The 16,998-nt window shown below is 37.3% G+C and overlaps 1 protein-coding gene across 1 annotated transcript in view; it reads right to left on the bottom strand.

Moving 5' to 3' along the window:
- Positions 1-16,998, bottom strand: part of cdh12b (cadherin 12b) — a 211,178-nt gene that overhangs the window by 123,288 nt on the left and 70,892 nt on the right. Inside the window, exon 2 of the mRNA XM_055175812.2 lies at positions 6,959-7,415. Coding sequence (XP_055031787.2) covers positions 6,959-7,195 — 237 coding nt within the window. The 5' untranslated portion in view covers positions 7,196-7,415. The remainder of the gene's footprint in view (positions 1-6,958; positions 7,416-16,998) is intronic.

The following is a 16,998-nucleotide window of genomic DNA, read 5'->3' as shown; positions in this document are numbered from 1 at the left end:
CTGATGTGATGAAATTTGCTCCAGTGTCTGGAGGCCATGGTGTCCTCATGCACAAAGATTGTGCATAAATGCATAAACTAAAAAAAAAAATCCTGTGGTTTCAAATTTTGCCAGTCAATCGACTCACCTGCATTGAATGCAAAATAATGCTTGCTAGGGGTGGGCGATAAACCGGTAGACATGATTAATCGGTAGAAATGTGTTAAACGTGTGGAGATTTTGGCATATCGTCTCTGTCGAGGTAACGCCCACGTAACGCTCCTGTGCGCGTGGTCACAAAAATGTAACGTTTGTACATGCATTTAGGCACCGCAGTTTTAAAGTTAATTTAAGCCATTGAATCACAAACAACAGATCTATATGCGTGCACTCTTTCTGTCTGTGAAGAGTGTGCAAGTCGCGCAACCTCTGCTCATTAAGCTTGTGATCATGTTATAAAATGAATCCTATCGTGATAAAGATTTTGGTCATATCGCTCACCCCTAATGCTTGCATTAATGTTAAATCATAAAATATGTCTGGTATTTCACATCCCCCCGTATAGCAACAGGGTCATTTATTTTCAATGCACCTGTTAAGTAAAACGTGACATTAGTTTTATTAATTTTGTGAAATGTGAGTGAAGCAATAGTTTTGCTATATAGGGCATTGCATAATGTTGTACTAGATGGTTGCCAGGTGTTTATTGCGTTTTTTGTTGCATATTGTTGACACAAAAGGCTTTTGTTGTGCATCAGAAAAATAAACAAATACCTGCAAAGCCAGGGCATGTTATTTGCAAAGCACTAGGCGAATGTAATGGATGCAGATTGTGGACATGACACAAAAACAATACAACATCCCAAGTGTCATTTACGCCTGACTAAGAATCCTAAAGCAACGCCAGCATTGTTCTTTCCTGTTCTTTTTCATCTTGTTTATTCCTTTGACACCAAGCCACACAACCGATGCACCTCCTCGAATCCTCTCTCTGTCACAGAGCAGTAAACAAACGTTAGGAAAGGCTTGCATTTATTAATCCAAAATAGACAAAAGCCAGTCCCTGGTTCAAGAAAAACAAAGCGAAACGAAACAAAAAGCTTCTTCGCATTTCGTCTTACCTCTAAACCCCAGGCGTGGTATATTACGGTCTCTGAGCTCATTGTGACATTTCCTTGTTTATTTATTTATTTTGCATTATGATTATTAATTTTCCTGGTATTTTGGCTCATTGTCCCGATTATTAAGACATATTGCGAAAACCACTTTGAAAGCATGCAAAACAGACACAGACGAAAAGGGGAAAGTATTCATCTGTGTCACGAATCGTGTCTCTTGGTGTTTTGGGCCTGGGCTTTTCTTTCTTCTGTTACTTTCTGTTTTTTGTTTCTCATTCTAAATGAGAAACAAATATTAAGTTAAGTTTTCAGGGAAATATTTCAATACTATTCTGTCTATATACTTGACGTGGATATTGTTTATATATCTGTCTATAATAGACAGGTATCCACACTGTATTTATTCATCCAGCCCTTTTCTAACAATAGTTCAATTATAAATGGATAAAATGTCTAAATATGTACGAAAAAGCAGCACAATTACGACAATTTTTTTTTATATGTGACCCAGTCTGTAATAACCATACTACAGTTTCAAAATCAAATTCTGAGATAATAAAAATCAAAGTCTTATTTTAGGCATGAATTTAATTATGATTTTAATCTTTGACGTGACCTTGACTTTGATCGTATTGACTTATTAATTCAATATTAACTCTTTCCCCGCCAGCGTTTTTAAAAGTTGCCAGACAGCGCCAGCATTTTTCATGATTTTCACAAAAGTTTAATGCCTTCCAGAAAATGTTCTTCTTTAAATATATAAACAAACAATGTATCAAATGAAAGAACAGCTCTGCTTTAAAAAAAAAAAAAACGTTTCATCCTACCTTCATTAGTTCTCTTGTAATCACCTCTCAAACATGGGTAGGTTTCTTCAAAAACACCCAATTTTGAGTAAAAAGCTGAGATAATTCCATTTTTGTGAAGGACTTTTGATAGAGATCAGATGCAGAGTGATCTTTAAAACATACACAGAGTTCTTTCTCTTTCACGTGAGACGCTACTTCCGGGTTGTATAAGTTGCGGAAGTTAAAGATAATAGCGGTATTGCGGAAAGACGGAAAATCTCGTCACTGGCGGGGAAGCGTTTTCTCTTAATTGACGAGATATCACGTCAATGGCGGCGAAAGAGTTAAAAATATGAACAAAAATAAAAATTGACAAACCATTTTTTTGATAAGACAGGCACATTTATTTTGTTGGCAGCCAGCAATCATTAGTGTGTAGTCTATTTAAAACAACGGCAAGAATTATGCTAATGTTAGCTGTTTTCATATCGTGGGGCAGCGTTAACAAACCCCGCTGGGTCAAAATATTTTCAAGCCTACCAAAAAAGTTGTGAAGAGCTGCTGATATATTTCAAAATTATGCTTTGTTGTAGTCAACAAAACACTCTTTCATCAATAAATCTATGGAAAAACATTATACATTCCCAATAATTTGCGGGAGATTGTCTTTTGGCAACGTGAAAACAATACAGAAAAAACGAATAGCTCCACCCTGTGCAACAATGTAAACGGTCCGTGTTACAACCAACCCCGCGTTAGTTTTTGCCCTCCTACTGACCACTGCAGACAGGAGCACCCCACAAAAGAGCTGCAGTTTTAGAGATGCTCAACTTACATCAACTTAACTTGTCCTCAAAGTTGATGTGTTAGAAGCAGAAAAAAATGGGCAAGCGTAAGGATCTGAGCGACTTTGACGAGCCAAATTGTGATGGCTAGCCGACTGGGTCAGAGCATCTCCAAAACTGCAGCTCTTGGGGGATGTTCCCCATCTGCAGTGGTCAGTACCTATCAAACGTGGTCCAAGGAAGAAAAAGCAGTGAACTGGCGACAAGGTCTACTGAGGCTGAAATTGCTTTAAAAGTGAATGCTGGTTTTGACGAAAGGTCTACTGGAGTCCATACCTCGACGGGTCAGGGCTGTTTTGGTGGGACTTACACAATACTAGGCAGTATAGCAGGCTGGAGTACATACTTTATTAAAAGAAAAATCCTCTCTGAATGTTATATTATAAATAGAGGTGTTCAAATTGTTCTTAGCTCAGCAGGGAACAGCGCAATCTGTTTTAAGATGAATTTGGCACTAAATGAAGCCCTAATCAGTCTCCCTCTGAGAGTTTGGTTTAGTCTCTTCTTCCTTTTCGAATATCTACATACAAGGGACAAAATTAACTTTAATGGTGAGCAATTTGGGAGAATTGACTGGCTGTAAATATTTCTTACCAATTAAGAAACTGTATAGCTTTTAACTGAAAATATAATTGTGTTATAAATATTTTACAGTATTTTTTCTTGTTTGTTTTTTAGAAGACGTGAAACAAAAACAATGTTTAACCCTGCATTGGAACAAACAACGCTATCTCACGGCAAATTATACGTTTTTAACGAGGTGGCTAATTCGTATGAACACATTCATACATTTTTGTATGATTTGCTTGTGCCTCTGTGACATTTGGGTTTCGTTTTATTATTATTTTTATTATAATCATATTTTTTTGTTCTATCGCGAATAAGCCAACTCGTAAAATGCAAATGAATTCTTGTAAGATCAGGCTGGGACAAACCAAACCTCTTGGGTTAAATTAACCCAGAAAACTTTATACTTGACCCAACAATGGGTTAAAACAACCCAGCGTGCATCACAGCTCTCAGCATGCTAGTAGAAATAACCCTGCATTTATGATATAGCACCTGATATAAAATGTTCACTGTTAGACGTTAGAAAATGATAGATGTTTTAATAGACAGTTGTGACATTTGCGCAGTCCTATGAGTGTCAGACGAGCTTTGTTATGAAAAGTTATGAAACCAAATATTCTGTCTCGGTTCTTTAAGGTTAAAGGTCACCTGGCAAGCACTCAGTTTGTTGCCAAAGCCAATTTTTGCCAGTTGTTAATTTCGGACCCTGTCTGCATACATTTGGACCACTGAGACACGAGTAAGAAAGAGGCAAGACCCAGCAGCTATGAATCTTAAATGAAATTCATGGTGAAATGTCTAATTTTACTTGATAAGTATGTGAAAAGATCAGGTCACATTATGATCTGCTAAAGGCCATGTGCCGAGGAAATACAACTTTTCTGCATGAATTTTAAATTCTAGCATCATGTCTTCATTCCCCCCAAGCTAGCTTGCATGGTGCTATTGCTCAACATTGACAGATGCAGTGTTTATAATGGACCTGCAAACTTCCAGACAGAGAAAACACAAATCTAGATAAAGGCGTGTTTCAAAAGCTAACTTGGATATTATAAATTTAACAGGTTACTTTAATGGTTATTTAAATGAATGACAACAACATGTTGCCCCAAAATTGGTTTATATGTGCATGCTCAGCAGTGCAACCTTAAATATAAATGGTTTGTGATTGAAGAAAACTGTCAGTGTGCACCAAATGTGTGCATCAGGCTAAAAGCCAATTTTCACCTGCTGACAGATTCTGTAATACAATAGAAAAATTACATTATTGTCCCTGTCAGCTGTGTCATTATTAGAATTAATGGCAAAGTCTCTCTACTTGTGTTGTCTTGTGGGGGGATTTAATAGCTTCCATAAGTGCTGATGTATTCGCGATAGATGCATCAAGACGTTTTTTGTTTTCATGCTCATCAAGTGACACAAAACAGGCATACACACTGTGTTTTCATTTGCTTTAAATTGGGCTTAGCAGAAACCACAAGTCTAAAATCTTTGTCTAGCTGCTTTGCTCGGTCAACCCAGTTTGCATTAAAACCAGTAGCATACTGCATATCAGACCTATACACACCCATGGCTAAGTAAAAAAATCACACTATAACAAGGTTCAGTTGCCAGTTTTCTTGTTTCATGTCCTGATTTTTGGCTTTAGATGCCACCAAGCATTGCAGACATGCTGTTGGGTGCCCCCATTAAAACATGAATGTCAAATATATAGATGGATTATCATCATCTTAAGGGACATTCGGAGCCTCCAAATATCTTTAATATTGGACACATTGTGTTAATTTGTTGAGGTTTGGATTAAGGGATTTAAAAGAGGGTCAGACAGATTTCCCATCATCCATAAGCACTGGCACGTGTGTATCGCTTTGGCACAGAAGTAGATAAATCAAAGACGGCATCTTTAGTAAGTCAGCTCTACGGAGAATCTTATTACTTGTAATAAAACTGCATGCGATGTGGAAATTTGTTTTCATAAATGTATGAGTTTAAACTGTATTCATACAGGAATTGTTTTTTTTTTTACTTAGCTTAACCACATGGATAGACAATAATGTTTGCTGCAATAGCAATGGAAGAAACTGCACAACGTGCTGAAAATAGGAAAGGAAGTTAAATAAAAGATTTATTAATCTTACTTTTTATTTTCACTTGCATTATTTGACATATAGCCTACTAAGCATTCTAGTGACTTGTCTTGCATTCACAAAACATGGCAAATGCAGAAACCTTAACTCTTTCCCTGCCAGCTGTTTTAAAAAAAGTCTCCAGCCAGCGCCAGCATTTTTTTTGATTTTCACAAAAGGCCTTTTAGAAAAAAAACTTTAATCCTATATTTATTTGTTCTCTTTTTATCACCTCTCAACAGTGGAGGCTGGTGACTGCTCTTCCGAGGGGCGCAAATTCAAAATATGTGTTCGGAGTGTCGTGTGTTTCTCGTGTTTTTAAAATATGTGTTTGTTGCGTCATGTGAACCATTGGCATCACGTGTTTTGTCAAAATAAGTGCCTGTTGCACACGCATCAAAATCGTTTATGATAAAAGAGACGCTCACGTTCACAAAATACACTCAAGACACTTAACAGTAAACTCTGTTTACGCATGAGATTATGCGAGTATCTGGCAAACGCGAGCATCTCTTATTGTAAACCCTTTAGACGCATCTTATTTTGACAAAACACGTGATGCACATAGGTTCACTCAACGTGTCGAACAAATATTTTGAAATTAAAAACCACACATGACGGGCTACATACACGTTGTGACGAACTTAGCATTAAACGCCGCGAACAAAGAACTCACCGGCCGCTACTGCCTCTTAAAAATTTTGAAATAATTGCATTTTTGTCTAGGATCAGATTCAGAACGTTGATCTATGAGTTTTTTTATGAGTTTTTGGATCAGTGGATGCTTCAGTGTTTTATAAGTTGGGTAAGAAGCCACCTGGTGGATAGTAGCGGATATATGGATTGCCGTAAAAACTGGCCATTGGCAAGGAAACATTTTGTTATAATTGACGAAATAACTTGTCAATGGCAGGGAAAAAGGTTAAAATGTTAGGTTCAATATTTATGTAGAATGTATTCTTTTTAAAATTAAGTATTTAGTGTTTTTGTATTTTAGTAACAGTTCAAACAAGAATTTGCTCAACACTTCACTGCAAAAAATTATTTTCAAGAAAACAAATTCTTAGTATTTTTGTCTTGTTTTCAGTGAAAATATCTAAAAATCCTTAAATGAAGATGCTTTTTCTTGATAAGCAAAATGACCCAAGAAAATAAGTCTAGTTTTTTCAAATTAAAGTGATTTTGTGCATAAAACAAGCAAAAAAATCTGCCATGCTATAAGCAAAATTTTCTAGAATTTTTCTTGAATTTAGTGTTTAAGAAAAATGTTCAAGATTTTTTGATTACCCCATTGGCAGATTTTTGCTTGTTTTATGCACAAAATTACTTACATTTGAAATTTTTTGTCTAAAAACTAGACTTATATTCTTGGGTCATTTTGCTCATCAAGAAAAAGCATCTTAATTTAATTTTTCAATATTTTTACTGAAAACAAGACAAAAATACTAAGAATTTGTTTGCTTGAATATAATTTTTTTCAGTGTAGTGTTGAAATTAAAATGCACCGTCCTTTCTGTCCAAACAGTCCTTACCTTTCCCACATACTGTGGGTCTGAGCCCATGTACTCCTCCAGCACAAAGAACTGGTTCCAGACCCAGCCCCTCTTGACCCTCTGGAAACCCCTGGAACCCCCATTCCTCCCTCCCGCCAACCGCCCCGCCAGGCCGCCGCGGGGCCACTCCTGCCCTGGCCTGCTCTGGAAGGGAGCGCAGGAGCTCTGCTCGAAGAAGAAGCACAGGACCAGCAGAAGACCGTTCCTCCTCAGCATTGGGCGGTCCGTTCCGGTGCTGTTCCCACGTCAAGGTCCAGAGATGATAGACGAGAGATCCAGGGCACACGGTCTGGAGCGTGAAGCTGGTTTGGGTCGAAAAGGATAAGGGGCTGACCTGGTGTACCAGGTGAGTCCCTCGACAAGAATGCTCCTCTACGTCTCCCTTCACTGAAGGTGTAAATTAGGTCACCCGGGTAATATATGCATCACCTACCACCTGAAAGTAAAATGAGATAAATTGTGTTATTAAAAGAAGTGCAATAGCTACAATCATGCATATAATGTTTATTCATTATGTAAATATGTGGATTTGATTGGACTTAATTTTTTTATTATAATGCACCGATGGAGGCCGACACATGTGCAATTTCGTTGTTTTTGAAGTCATTTTACTTCAAAACTGTGGGCCAATTTAATTTAAATTCAATTTTACACAGTGGACCTAATATACAAACTACAGTAACCCTATATTGATTCTTTTGAGTAGAGAATGCACAGAGACATAAATGACTATTGCATTTCTAAAACGCACAACATCTGCTGTGGAATATTATTTCTTGAATAATACTGAATTTGCATTCATAGTGTCTCTATTCTTCAATGATGTGTAATTGGATGGTGCACAGCTGTCATTAAAGATAATGCATTTAAAGCTTTCTCCCGAATCATACAAGACAATGCAGTCGCAAGCACAACAGCAGACCTTTGGTCTTTGTATTAATCGCCACATTCAGCTTTACATTAAAGATGTGAGAACAATATACCGTAAGTGCATGATTATTACCGCATCATATAATATTCAGAGACACTTTTAGTAGTTGACAAGAAATGGCATTCAAGTCAACAGCAATTTAAGAAGCAGTCACCAGGAACAGCTCCAGTTATTGCTCTGATCCATCAAATATTGTACGAGCTCATGCTAACTACAGTGTCTCTGGCTATGAAAGCTTTAACATGTGACAGTTGTCTACACTCATTACGGCCATTTAATCAATTAGTTTCTCTAATGGACTAAGATTTATAGTTATCCAAAAACAATAACAGGAAATAAACTTTTCAGCTGCATTTGGCTCGGATGAAGCCGTATTTAAGACGTAGGGGACCATGGTGGGACCAAGGGGCGAGACAAAGCAAACACCGCACAAAGCCATAATTAAGACTGAGATGAGCATGGGCTTTAGACTCATGGACCAGAGACGGCCATATCTTCAGATTAAGGACTGCCTAAGCCTTTTGAGATCCGTTCAGGCAGTTTATGGAAGCGAATATAGATATACTGAATCGCAGGATTTTTATAGCTTTCCATTTGGCAAGGAAGGATATTTGGAAGGATTTCTACAGATAAACACTGGAAATTAAGTCTGAGAAAACACTGAAACTAGTTGAAAATCATGTATACTGTATATACATAAAATTTAAGAAAAATTGTAGTGCTTTAAATAGAAAAAAGTCCTTTATCTGCAGGTGCGCGAATGAGCAAGAGGATATTTATTGTGCGTGTGAGTTTAATTTGTTTTTAACTCACATGCACCTTGCAAAAAAAAAAAATGCTTTTCTAGACTTTTAAGTCTTATTTGTATTCAGTGTGCAGCTAGCCAGATTTTTTTTGTTGTTTACTGTATATACAGTACATACACATGTTGGTGTGTATATTTTAATATTTTAAATAAATTGATAAGTTCAAGTCATTCAATTGTTTTTTACTTCATTATGCTGCAGCTGTTTACTATTAAATATGACAAGAATGCCCCTCACAAAATACAAAAAACATGGTTTTACTACAGTAAAAACATAGTTAAACCAAAGTTACCACAAAATAACCATGGTATTCCTACAAAAACCATGGTTACTGTACTAAAACCATGGTTAATGTTTGTAAAGGGCATACACTGCAAAAAAAAATTATTCAAGAAAAAAAAATCTTAGTATTTTTGTCTTGTTTTCAGTAAAAGTATCTAAAAAAAATCTTAAATTAAGATGCTTTTTCTTGATGAGCAAAACGACCCAAGTAAATAAGTCTAGTTTTTAGACCAAACATATCATATTAAGTGATTTTGTGCATAAAACAAGCATAAAAATCTGCCAATGGGGTTGAATTTTTTTGCTTACCCCATTGGCAGATTTTTTTGCTTGTTCTATGCACAGATTCACTTAAATTTGATATTTTTGTTATAAAAACTAGACTTATTTTCTTGGGTCGTTTTGCTCATCAAGAAAAAGCATCTTAATTTAAGAATTTTTAGATATTTTTACTGAAAACAAGACAAAAATGTTAAGAATTTTTTTCTTGAAAATCATTTTTTGCAGTGTAGTATAAGTATAGTTAAAAAGTCAGATTTTCGACATCACTGTACAGTTTAAGACATGCTTCAAGGCTTTTGAACAATAGACCAAAACACAAAAAATGTTGTGATATCAATTATGTGACTAATGCATTGTCAAAAATTTGACAAGATAAGAATGTGGCAAGAATTAAGTCCGTAAACGTCAATATTTTGTCACACTACAAAAAAAAATGTGTTATTAACCATCTAGCCAAATGCTGGGGGCGTGTCCGCTGTCCGTGCTGAAACCACACCCACTTTTCAACTTTCTAATATCACTACAACATGAATGGATGCCCGTGTCGCAATTGCGTTAGGGGCTTTGCCATGCTTGGTGACTCCAATGCATTATTGAGCTAACGTTTTAGCCCCGCCCAAATAATCCTGAACACAGAAATGTGAAAAAACTCCACAATTCAGTACTAGATAGTAGAGGTCTTTTCAGGTACTAAGAAATGTACCTAACACGAAATGACCCGAATCACCTTTTACCTGAACCAGACATGCATAAATAATGTTTTTAAAGGAAGACCGGACCGGAGAAAAACCTGACAAAATTAGATTTGAGTCTGACCCGACCCAGTGACACTTTTAACCCGACTGGACCCGAAAGTAAACTACATTGACGTGTGTGCAGTCAGCAGGTCGCACGCACCAGTCAGACAAAAAATAAATACCACGTTGGCCTCGCAACCAATTTGGCCCGCTGCTCCATGTATGGCTCAACAAAAATTAAAGGAATAGTCTACTCATTTTCAATATTAAAATATGTTATTACCTTAACTAAGAATTGTTGATACATCCCTCTATCATCTGTGTGCGTGCACGTAAGCGCTGGAGCGCGCTGCGACGCTTCGATAGCATTTAGCTTAGCCACATTCATTGAATGGTACCCTTTAGAGATAAAGTTAGAAGTGACCAAACACACACTCGGCGCAGTAACACCCTCCCTCTCCCATTATGAGAGTGAGAAGGGGAGCAGACTTTTCAGGCAAGTCGAAGTACTCCCAAAAGTGCTATTACGCCATAAAATATAGTTCCTCTTTTAAATCCGCTTAGAAAAGCGCTACGTTTTATTTTGTACCACCAAACTTGCTCGTATAACTACTCGTCTTAAATAGGAAAAACGTTGATGTGTTTGGTAACTTCTAACTTTATCTCTGATTGGTACCATTGAATGAATGGGGCTAAGCTAAATGCTATCGAAGCATCGCAGCGCGCTCCAGCGCTTACGTGCATGCACACAGATGATAGAGGGATGTATCAACAATTCTTAGTTAAGGTAATAACATATTTTAATATTGAAAATGAGTAGACTATTCCTTTAATTTTTGGGGGGTTGGAAAAGGACTCGATGCACACACACAAGTTATTTTTGGTATTCTCGGGTCCGTTCGGCAAAAACACATTCATTTTAAATGAACCGAGACCCAAGGGCGCAAATATTATGCTTGGCCTGTGTCCGAGGCACACCTGAAACTTTTAGACCCAAATCTGCTCGGGCCTCGGGTCGGACCTCGGGTTTTCAGATCTAGATGAAGACCTACTAGGGTAGTGTTTTAACAATACATTACTAACATTTTTTACATTACTAACAATACTAGAATGTGTTTAGAAACAATTCTCAGAAATGACTTTACACAGACTTTAAAGAATATGAAAGCTGCATCACTTTAATTTTCACAATATGATTATCCAGCAGTCACTGACAAAATTAAACATTTTCCAATGTTCTGCAAACCAAGCATTACTCTTGCTCCAGATGCTGCGTTACACCAGTGATACCGTACATCACAGTACTCAGGTTAGCTCTCAGTTATCACCAATTTATTGATACTTAAAGGGCACATATTATAAAATCTGACTTTTTCCATGTTTGTATGCAATAATTGGGTCCCCAGTGCTTCTATGAACCTAAAAATTGTGATAAAGATCAACCCAGTAACTTAGTTTTGGGAAACCATTCTCTGCAAACATGTGAAAAAATAGATAATTGAAATTTGGCTCCCTTTGTGATGTCAGAAGGGGATAATACCGCCCCATTTGCATTTTAAAGGACACACCCAAAAATTGCACATTTTTGCTCACACATACAAAGTGGCAATTTTAACATGCTATTATAACTTATCTATATGATATTTTGAGCTAAAACTTCACATACGTACTCTGGGGACACCAAAGATTTATTTTATATCTTAAAAAAGTTATTGTGAAATGTCCCCTTTAAAGTCTTCAAGATCATGCTTAAGCATTTTCAGTTTCTCTAGCTTTCACACGTCTTGCCTCATGCTGATGCCAAACCAATAATTCCCTGATATGCCTCAGTGCGTCCTGACTATCTTTAGTGGTTCGACAGCTGTGGGATTGATCGCTAGCCGTTTGAATCCAGGTCAATTTGCTTATCGGAGTGCCAGCGTTAAACTCCACCTGCTACCACCCAGTGCTAGATTGGCAGCATTTATGCCCATTGAGGGTAAACGGTAAGATTAACTTGCCAGGATTTTCAGAATGCTCACAATAGATTCAAAGGTTCCAGAAAGGCCAAAGTAGAAGGCGATCTTTATGTCTGCCAGACTGGGTGCTTCTGCAGGGGAAGTGTGGATGGAGAAAGCCGTTGACTTCTCCAGTGATGCTTTAGACGAAACAGACTTTTTCAAAGCCAAATGAAATCAAAGAGATACTTGAAACTGGTTCGGAGTTTCACCAGGAGTGCTGAAATTTAACCTGCCTGTTTTAATCAAGAAACAAATTTGAGGAGCTGAGATGATTCAGAGTCATAAATTTAAGTGAAGGTTATACAATCTCTGCAGTAGCTTTAGGCTCACAGTATGCAGGTTTTATTTGTGTTGCCTCAATGAAATGTGCTTGCTTAAATCGGTTTAGATTACATATTTACTGTGTAATGTACTATATGCACTGTATGCTTCGTGTTTACAATGCTCTGGGTGAATGATGAAGGCAAACAGAGAAAAGGACTTTTATTTTCTTCCTTTTTTTCTACTGGAATGTTGCTTCTTATCTTGACATAAGCGCACATATGTTTAGTATTTAAATGTTCTGTACCTTTGAACGCATGTTTCAAATTGTAGTATTTTACGCACCTATTTTTATTGTCCAAATAATGGTACATTCAACCCATAATTAATAAAGTCTCTATTACTAAAAAAGGCCCAAAAATCTCACAAATGTCTCCAGAGTTTCAGTAGAGATCACAACAATTTCAAAATTGAGCTCAAACGTCTGCAATCAAAACTTAATATTATTAAAGACTTCATTATGTGGTTAAGCATTTCTCATCAAAGCGAACCAAAAAATTACTTTCTTACTTAGTATTTTTGTCGTGTTTTTTTTTTACAAATATCTAGAAATTGCTCAATCAAGATCCATTTTCTTGTGAGAAAAATTACCTAAGAAAATAAGTCTAGTAAGGCAAAAAAATATATACAATTTAAGTAAATTTGTGCTTAAAACAAGCAAAAAAATAAAATAATCTGCCAGTGGGGTAAGAAATATTTCTTTTATTTGCCTTGAATTAAGAAATTAGAAAAATAGATTTTTTTTCTTCCCCAATTGGCAGATTTTTTGGCTTGTTTTAAGCACAAATTTACTTAAATTGTATGTATTTTATTTTCTTAGGAAATTTTGCTCATTAAGAAATTGCATCTAAATTTAAGATTTTTTTTTTAATATTTGTGCTGAAAACAAGATAAAAATACTAAGTAAGAAAGTCATTTTTGCAGTGCACCAATTATTTTACCTATATTTTTCTACAAAAAAAAATACAGCTTCTCAACCTTACACTCCAAAAAATGATTTAAGAAACAACTATTTTTGTCTTGTTTTCAGTAAAAATATCTAAAAATTCTTAAATTAAGATGCCTTTTCTTGATAAGCAAAACGACCCAAGAAAATAAGTCTAGTTTTTAGACCAAAAATACAAATGTGATTTTGTGCATAAAACAAGCAAAAAAAATCTGCCAATTTTTCTTGAATTTAGTGTTTAAGATAAATTTTCAAGATTTTTTGCTTACCCCATTGGCAAATTTCTTTGCTTGTTTTATGCACAAAATCACTTAAATTTAATATGTTTGGTCTAAAAACTAGACTTATTTTCTTGGCTCGTTTAGCTCATCATGAAAAAGCATCTTAATTTAAGAATTTTTAGATATTTTTACTGAAAACAAGACAAAAATACTAAGATTTTTTTTCTTGAAAATACTTTTTTGCAGTGTTTCAATCAAAAGGTGCGGACAAATGCATAAAAAATGCACTTAAAACAAGGGAGTAAAAAGTAAAACTATCGGTATCTATCGTATTGGTAGGCGTCATTCAAAGTAACCGAATATTTGTATCGCACGGAAATTTTGTATCGGTGTAACCGTACCATAGACTATATAAACATGGGTGTAGTGTCTGTGATGTCACCTTTAGGTTTCTGAAGAGCATTTTTGAAGCCCAAAGTGGGCGGAGCCAGCTATTGGCATCTTGGCACCGCATCACTGTGCGCCACTCCCTGATAACCAAAAATGGCAAAGAGGTGGAATGTAGGTGGAGCTAAAGTGCCTGGTTGCTGAATCTACGCCCATCTAGCTCAACGGTACTGACATCAGCGGCAATCCACCTTTTATTCAAATGGCCACGACCATAATAATGCAAAATTTTAAGGCTTAATATATTTCAAACGGATGAGTTATATTTTACTGTAAAGTTGGGCATTTTAACATGGATGGGCTATGGGATTGACTCCTTTTGGACACTTCCTTGTTGAATTCATGAGGAAAGGTTGCCGCTTGATCCCTACTAATTATCTATACTAAAAGTATTCTCTAAATTAAACTAAAACCATGAACACAGAACTTTGATGGTGCATAGATGTCTGTATAGTTAAATTGATTTTAAACCAAACCAATGCCCTTGATTTATCGTATATAAAAGGGTTACGTCAACACTTTAGACACCCTGTCACTTCACTACAAATCGAACTGACCTAAATGTCAAACTCATCTTAATTCTCCGCCGTCCGTAAAACACAGATTTTACTCTGGTACTGGGATCCTTGCTGTGTAAAAGCTGGAAATTTACTGGAAATTTCACTCAATTACCGAATCACCTCTGCGGTTTTAGATCTGTCATTCAGTCAAACTGAGATCAGTCCAGTCGGCGCTGTGCGTCAGATTCAGAATGAGCAATTTCATTAAAACACAGGCCGTTCATTTGCCGAATGATCTCAGAGCAGGAAAATTGAAGAGAACGGAGAGGAAAACATACTCGCTGCATTTCAAGAAGACGATTGAGGGTGGAGAAGATGAATTCCCACATAGCCCTTGACTGCCAAACTCCATTACATGTTTCTAATCTCCATAACCTGAATGACTTAAACACATCTGGACATTTAGTCTAATTATGGCTCCATGATTGATCCTGTTAAGCAATTAGAGGATTGAATTAAACAAAGTTCAAGGAAAACCAACCCGTCTGCAGTAGTTCATTTGACGATTTGCATTTAATTAGTGTTTGCCGGCCTGAGCAAATTACCCAGCCTGTCAGAGAAGGCGTGGCCCCAACTAAAAATATTGATCCAATCAAAGCGCTGCTTTTGTCCTTGGAGATATTCGCTCAGTATTTATCTCAGATTTACTCGACTGTCCAAAATATTTACTCTGATTGCTGCGAAAAGATTAGCTTAAGCCAGGACTAGGCATTATATTTAAATCATTATTTAAGTAATTTTTAATAGCTTAACAATATACATTACTGGTGTGCATCTTGCACCTTTTAAGGATCCGGGTTATTGTGAGTCACTCACTAAAGTGATCCGGGTTGTGTGAGTCACTTGAGTCATTTGAGTCAGTATTGCTAAATCGCCATGGAAACTCAGTACAGACCCACTTGTAACCGGCTGATCCGTGCGACTCGAGATTATCCGTTTTTTTTTTATCTGTTAAATTAATTACGTTAAATCAGTTAAGTATTGCATACATTTTGATGCAGATTTACCCTTTAATCCAGAAATACAATCTATAAAAATGCTTAAGTCAAGTTTAAAAACATTAAAAGAGGTTTATTTTTCATAAACTACGATACAACATCTGAATTGGTGAGTCTTCCTACTATGTTATGGTTAAAGACAATGGGTCAGAGCCGGAGAGTCTTGAGTCTGCAATGTTTCCGGCAGATCTGCGAATCTGCAGTGTTTCCGGCTCTGACTCGAGAGACGGTTCGCGCGGATCAGCCGGTTACGAGTTGAGACTTGAGAGATTCTCGAGTCAGAGCCGGAAACATTGCAGATTCGCATGTCTCTCGAGTCCGCAATGTGAATCTGAATCTCGGGTCAGTTCGTGGCTCGCGCGGATCAGCAGGTCTCTCGAGTTTGCAATGTTTCCGGCTCTGAATGAGAATCTCGGGTCAGTTCCTTTCTTTTACTGTCTATGGTCAGTTCTCGCGCATATCGGCCGGTTACGAGTGGATCTGTAGAGCGAGCGAAGTCTCATCAATAATTTTGCAAGAGGTTTGTGTGTGTGGTGGGTGGCGCTGTTTATGGTTTTACATTGAATTGTAGTATGACTCAACTGATCCGGGTTAATGATACTAGAGACTCGTGACTCATGAGTTAATTTAAAGATCCAGGTGAAAGATCCGAGTGAGTCACGACTCAAACAGGTCTACTTGATACACAACACTTGCACTGATAAATGTTAGGAAATGTCAGAGCAAGTTGTTTTTGATCCAGACAACATCAACATTTAAGGTAGTCTGGGACAAGGCTTAAGCCCTGTCTAGGAAACCGCCCCATAAAGACTAAAAGTTGTAATTCCGCACTGTAAAAAGTGAAAAGTTGGATCAACTCTGGGGTACATTTTTTACTATTTTTTATTGACAGTGTAACTAAACATCTGCAGAATAATATCTTACAAAGGGTATTTCCTCTGTCTGCCTTTCAAAGTCCCAATCTAAATTGATTATAAGTTACATGATTATATAAGCCAATGTCAGACTAATTTAATTATGCATTCTTACTGACACCCATTGTCTTTGCTAATTCCATAGACCGGAAGCGTTGGCACGGGCGACTCGACTTTATCAAGGTTGCACAGCATTTCCACTTTAATTTACATCCGCAAGATGCTGCTTAAAAGTCAAAACCCATCAGCCGTTTCCTCCCCCCCATTCTCCACCTGTGCTCTGTATCCCGACAAGCTGTCACTGCGTGGGTCGTCAGCGTGACGGCGAGGGTCAGTGCTTATACTGCGCTGATATAATGGGATATGACTGCTCTCGCAGTTCCTTAGCGTCCGGGATGCTCTGCCGATCGCTTTCAACGCGCCGTACTGAACTGCATGCTTGATGAGCGAGAGCTTCATTAAAATGTGTCAAGCCTTGCGTTTGTAGCCCTGACCCATGTGTCGGCCCCCGATAACACGGAGCCTGGGCCTGACAGCGTTCCCTGAGTGTTGCCCGGCCCCGAGCTGAACGTTC

Source organism: Misgurnus anguillicaudatus, chromosome 4 (genome assembly GCF_027580225.2).
Source record: "Misgurnus anguillicaudatus chromosome 4, ASM2758022v2, whole genome shotgun sequence".
Taxonomy (NCBI): Eukaryota; Metazoa; Chordata; class Actinopteri; order Cypriniformes; family Cobitidae; genus Misgurnus; species Misgurnus anguillicaudatus.
Note: the sequence above shows the minus strand (reverse complement) of the source record. Positions and strands in the feature narration are given on the sequence as shown.